Source organism: Copadichromis virginalis, linkage group LG5 (genome assembly GCF_057382275.1).
Source record: "Copadichromis virginalis isolate Kocher_CV1m ecotype Utaka linkage group LG5, C_Virginalis_male_GT1.1, whole genome shotgun sequence".
NCBI lineage: Eukaryota > Metazoa > Chordata > Actinopteri > Cichliformes > Cichlidae > Copadichromis > Copadichromis virginalis.
In genome coordinates, this window is record NC_140622.1 from 28,834,304 (window position 1) to 28,840,747 (window position 6,444).

The 6,444-nt window shown below is 36.9% G+C and overlaps 1 protein-coding gene across 1 annotated transcript in view; it reads right to left on the minus strand.

Moving 5' to 3' along the window:
- LOC146710003 (rano class II histocompatibility antigen, A beta chain-like) overlaps positions 1-4,052 on the minus strand; it is a 7,210-nt gene extending 3,158 nt beyond the window's left edge. Inside the window, exons 1-3 of the mRNA XM_085457242.1 lie at positions 3,979-4,052; positions 832-1,122; positions 1-99 (exon numbers count right to left, since the gene is read on the minus strand). The exon at positions 1-99 is cut by the window's left edge and continues 180 nt beyond it. Of these exons, the coding sequence (XP_085313368.1) occupies positions 1-99; positions 832-1,122; positions 3,979-4,030 (442 nt within the window). The 5' untranslated portion in view covers positions 4,031-4,052. The remainder of the gene's footprint in view (positions 100-831; positions 1,123-3,978) is intronic.
- Positions 4,053-6,444: the final 2,392 nt, after the last annotated feature.

Sequence of the window (6,444 nt, forward strand, 5' to 3'; positions counted from 1 at the left end):
CAAGGATGTGTTCGGGGTAGAAGTCATAAACGCTGCACACGAGTATTGTGTCATGGCTGGAAGTGTGGTCTCCCTCCTGGAGAGTCATGCTGGGTGCAGCTGAAATCAGAAGGTCAACAGCTTTAATGATGAAATTCATCATTCTGTAAACCAATGATTCTTACAATGTTGCAATGTGATGCCTGGTTTGATATAATTCAAAATTGTCATGAAACAATTAAATCTAAAACAATAGTCTTTGAAAATGCACTTAATTCTTTTTTTAAATGCAAAAAAAGAAAAATTGAACATTTTTATCAGGTACTTGAAATAAAGGTATTAAGGGAGAATCACGGCCAAGCAAATCATAAAGTACTAATGGAAGTGTTTAGTTTTAGGCTCGTGCTATCATTTATAGTCCTGTTCACGGTTTGGGGTTTTGCTCTTCAATTGAAATGTTAGAGTATAATTGCTGTATTACTGTTACAATAATGATTGTAAAATAGGAGGGTTATTACACCCATATTTGTTCTGCTGCTTTAAGATGATAAACTACATAAATGGATCCTTGCACTGTAATTTGGGATCATTTGTTTGGTAATTTAGCCCTTTTAAATACAGGAAGGAGTAATATGTTTACTTCCTATACTAAAGAAAAGGTCATTTCAAAAAAGGAAGGTTTAAGATTGTCCAAGTGTTTTGGTTTAGTTCTTTATCATTATAATTCCTGTCATTAAACACTGTAACACATTGCATGATTTTTTTTGTATTTGGAAGAAAATGTTTGTATTTTATATATATAATATTCTCTCTACTGATAGCAACGCATACATCTAGTATTTGAATATTCACCCATGTTTTCCACAGTTATGTTGAATACTACATCAACATTATCGACACATATCAGCTGTTTCTCCACTTTTCTCTGCAGAATGTCAGCGCTGTCTTCATTAAACCGAGATGCTGTGATTAATCCAGCTGGAGTGAGGCCCGTCCAGTTGCCGACTGTGCTGTTGTACTGCATCGTAAACTCTTTGTTAAAATACCAGTCGATCAGATACTCCACTGTCTTCGGGTCTCTGGAGTGCACAGCACACCAAAAATCAGCAAACATGAAGTAGCCATCTTCATTAATGGAGCAATCTAAAAAGGAAAAGAAAAGGTTAATCAAAAATTGACACCGATTTGTCTTTCTGTGCCTTAATTGCACTTTCAAGCTCAGAGTAGTTCAACCCTCAGCAAAGCTTCCAGCCAAAAGAGTGCTTCCTCACATGTAGAAAAGATAAGGCCTCCTTTCAGCAGGGAGCTTGTGCAGCTGTGCTCTTGAAAAGCAGATTCAAAAGTTGCTTTTCACTCATTTGCTCAGGTATTGTCCCACTGGGTTGGACAAGTAAATCCAGGTCACACTCTGTTCAATGTAGTATTTTCATCAATCAAATTTAGATTTTTTTTGCCAGTATAAAAGGAACTAAAGCTCGCTCTCTATGGCGTTATTTTTGTGCCACTATTCTGAGCGCACGTAAAAAAAAAAAAATGCAGGTGCAAGTGTTGCATTTTGAGGAGAAATTTATTTTGAGCAAAGAAAAGCTGAGTGAACAAAATTCATTGCTGCGTGCGGAATGAATTCAGTTTATTTTGTGACCCAGAAAGAGAAATATTTCAAACTCCGCCACTGCCTCGTTTGAGTTTTGGACGAAATGGATTCTGGGATATTGCATTTCGTCATTTCGAGCTGATTGGAGACAAGAACAGCCAATCAGATTTTTTTTTTTGCATCCAAGTCTGTGATTGGCTGGTTTTGTGGCACAAATATAACGGTGTACAGAAAGAGCTGAACGCGCATGGGCAGAAATGTTGAGAGCGAGCAACACATTGCAAGCAAGCGCAAATGCAAAAACTGAGCGAGAGAGGCTGCTATTGTGTGTGTGTGTGTGTGTGGATAATAGCAAACACTGAAATAAATTTTTTGCACTCAAATTTAGCTTTTCGTCGCTCAAATTAAAATTCTCCTCAAAATGCAACACTTGCACCTGCAATTTTTTTTTTACTTGCGCTCAGAATAGTGGCACAAAAATAACGCCATAGCTCTCTGGTAATGAATGAGTTTTGAATTTGCAGGCGGAGTCACTTGATCATTTTGAAAATGTTCACATTGAAACTTCTTTTGTGTAAACATAATGTCCAATGTGACGGTATCTGTTTCTTCATTTTATGAATTCCTGTAGATAAGAACAGGAAAGCCAGTCAATCAGCCCTGACTTTGCTACAGACAACACAAAGTGTCAGATTTGGCCTTCTGTGTGGCTTTGCAAAATGTGTGAACTGCGAAGCTTCTTTTTAATAGTAATAATAGTAATAATAATAATTAATTTTATTCAAAAGCACCTTTCAAGACACCTAAGGACACTTAACAATAGAATAAAACACATAGAACAATGACAAAATGAAGAACAATAAGAAAATAAATGAAATTAAACACAAGATCAAATAAACAATAAGTTCACGGTGAATGTGCAGATATGAACAGATTTTTGGGTTCTCTCCCACATTTTAAATCTTGATTCAGGTTTTGAGTTGAGATTTAAAATGGGGGAGAGAACCAATGTTTCTTTAATCTGGGGGTAGAAAGTTCCACAGGCAGAGCAGCTGAAAGCTCTGCTTCGCATAGCCCTGAAATACATAAAGAAGGCAAAGCCAGCTAGATAGAAGAAGAAGAAGATCGAAGTGAGTGGGCAGAAGAATAGAATAGAATAGAATTCAACTTTATTGTCACTGCACATGTCACAGGTACAAGGCAACGAAATGCAGTTTGCATCCATCCAGAAGTGCTTTAGCCATGATATAGATATATTACAAATATATATTAGCAATAATATAGATATGTGAGTATATTACAGAAATGGGTCTATTAAGGTATGTTATAATGCACACGGTATGAAGTATGTTATGAATATGCTATAACTATAAGTATGTACAGGCTGTAGTGAGTACAAGCTATGTACAGGCTATGAACAGGATATAAATATGAAAAACTATACAGAATATGAAATAAAAAAAACTATACAGAAATATGAGATATGCAGCTATACAGAAATGTGAACTAGAAGAAGTAGTGCTTAAGAGGTCAGAAAGGTAAGAAGGAGCAAAGTTATGAAGGGCCTTGAAGGAGAGCAGAAGAAGCTTGTACACTATTGGGAATTTTACAGGGAGCCAATGAAGTTCCTGAAGGATTTGGGTGATGTGCTGGTAGAAAGGGATTCTGACAGCAGTTTTGAACCAGTTAAAGCTTATGGAGGGATTTTTGGGGGAGACCATGCAAGAGAGAATTACAATAGTCAAGGCGGGAGGTAACGAGACTATGGACAAGAATGGACGCAGACTGGGTGGAAAGAGAAGGACATAATTGGTTAATGTTGCGTAGAGGAAAATAGACAGAACATGTGAGGTTACTGATGTGAATGTAGCATTAGCTAAATCAATCTGAAACATTATACGTGCTAAACCTAAAACTAAAGTTTTTCAAACTGCGTTTTGACAACATTACTGAAGAAAACACTGCACACCAATGAGACTTCATGTAAAAATCTTGTGGCCAGTGTATAAAAGTTGATGTATTTACTTAGACTAGAGTCAATTCGATTTAGCTTTAGATTGTTTCATTTCCCCAAATTCAAACATCTAAATGGGGAACTTGACCTGAGCAGAAATGCTGTCTTGCGCTGGTGTTACGAATTGTGATAACAAGGTTTGTGATCACAGAGCCACACAACTGAAATTTATAGTCTGCTTCCATTCAAATAAATCCACTATGTTAACGTAAAAGACGTATGGCACAAAGTACAGCATGTACACCAGCACTGTGTAAACACTGGACCTTGTGGTCATATTAAGGTTAGCATATAAAGTGCAGTACAGTCATAACCTTGTACTATATACTATACCCTGTAGTATATAGTAACCTTTGAAAATGTGCTTCATGTAAATAGCAAAAGTACTCACCAACCATAAATAAAGAGAAGAAACACAGAAGCAAGTACTTGAAGCGGGTCATGCTGAAACCAGAATGAGGCACCCCTGTTGCTGGTTTTTAAACCAACCGCTGTGGCGTTTGAGAATGACTCTTTCCTTTCAGATACACTTACACTTTCAGTTCACTCTGAACCTGGTGCTGTTTCATTATCTATTACTCCAGGCATTTCTCCTTAAAATCTGTTTATACACCGACGATTTGCAACGGTAAAAGCGTTTTAAAAAACTTTCACAAATGAAACAACCGGCTGAGCAAAATAAATGTAAAGAGCCCTTTTTAAAATGTCTGTGCATTTATTTTTGTTTTCTATTTATACCTGCTATAAACTGTAACGTTGCGTTTAGACACTCACAGGGATTCTTTGTTGACCTCAAACAGTCACTCACTCATGATCATAAACTCATAATGAACAAGTGAAAAAAAAAATCCAGATCATGAAAAACAGTTTGACTTCTCACAGCAGCTGTAATTAACACTAACAAGAATGTGAAAGCAACAGCTGTCAAGCTGAAAGAAAGACTTCCTCTTTTTCTCTCTGAGAAGTGGGAAGTGGGCAGAAGTGTGTCTCGCCTCCTCTTGGCTCCTGCAACATCCTCGGGTTAGCTGCCACGCCTGTCGCTCATCTTCTCACTAGCACTGTGGATTTAAGGACTGGCTTTCCAGTAGATTGTTGTCATTCCTGTATTGATAATTACCCTAAATTCAACTCATGTTTAACTGCTGTTGGTGCTCCAGTTTCCCGTCTCTGGTAGTTTCTAGAATGTATTTCTGGTGATGTATGAGATATATGGATTTCTGGAAAAGGTAAAATCTAAAGAAAACTACATTCTGTAGAAAAATTAAGGATGCTTACCTGCAAAGATGGGCAGTAACGAGTTAAAAGTAACGTGTTACTGTGATCCGATTACCTTTTTCAAGTAACGTGTAAAGTAAGAGATTACTGTTGCAAAAAAAGTAATTAGATTAATGTTACTTTCCCATAAGCATGCTGCATTACTGCATTACAAAACCGTGATTTTGTTTGTGAGAGTGTCTTATGGCACTTGTGTGTGTTGTGACATTGGTGAGAGCAAGAGACGTGTAGATCAACAATGGATAATATGGAGTACGGGAGAAACCAAGCACACCATTGTTTTTCTTGTGACATTACCAATAAGTTTTATGTGTCACATGGCCCTCATCCTATTGAAAAAACAAAAGTTGTATCCAAGATGGCCGACTTCTAAATGGCCACCATGGTCACCAGACATCTTGAGGAGTTTGCCCCCTCACATATACTAATGTGCCATAAACAGGACTTTAATATCACCAACCATTCCCATTTTATTACGGTGTATCCATATAAATGGCTTCTGTTTTCATCCCCAATAGAAGATTCATCCCCATAAAAAGTCAAATAAAAGTTCCCTCAATATCTGCCTGCTCTGAGGTACATGTCTGGTTAGTCTCTGTATTAGATCTCTGCTTGAGCAGAGCAGAAACAAATGGTGCAAATGATTTTTCTGCAGTTTTTGGATACAATAACAGGTCTATAGGTCTACAAATGAAATTCATACTCACTGAAAACAGAGATATTGATCTATTGGAAAACAATGAGTAAATCTGTGATATGAGGTAGTGACTTTATTTAGGCCTAGTGTTCTGAAGAAATGACTCTTTTTGTAAGTTATGCAAGCCTCCTTTTATCCATTGATTAAAACCAGTGATTCTCTTAAAATGTGCAACTCCTATTTAAGGCCACCAGATGTCACTGCTGACCTTTCAAAAAGTAAGACCAACTTTTTATTTATCTCATGGTTTTAGCTCTCTCTTTTGCGCTTTATGCACCAGGGCTCAGTTTTTGGATTCTGACTTTGACTAAGAAGCCCTTCATCTCAGTTTTCACATCTCACATGTTTTAGTGAATTCTAAAAATAACAAGGAGCATAATGCTTCCTCAGTGCAAACGTTTGGCTTACTTCAGCTGTTTAAAACTGCACTCTTTTTGTATATAAAGAAGAACTTGCAGTATATTAAAGAAGAACTTGCAGTATATTAAAGTATATACTGCTTTAAGTTCAGTTCTATATATACTAGAGCATACCCACATTTACTTCTTAAATGTGGGTATGCTGATTGCCTGTCTAGTGTAAAGCTCTGTTTTGATGATACAAAGTTCACCAAACTCTCGAGTACAAGAACAGTTATGGGAAACTGATCCACAAACCATCAAGAGATTAGACATGGAACAATTAAGAAAGCAGATCAGCATTTAATGCAGTTTCATATGAGTCCTTAAAATAGTTGCAACCTTATAATCTATTGATGCTTATTTTTCATCTGTCCTCTCTCATATGTGTTTGTGTTCATTAATATTTTCCACTTTTGAATTCTAGACCAATGAGTCATTGGTGGAGCGAATTATTTTGACTCATCCACATCAGGTTATCAAATTT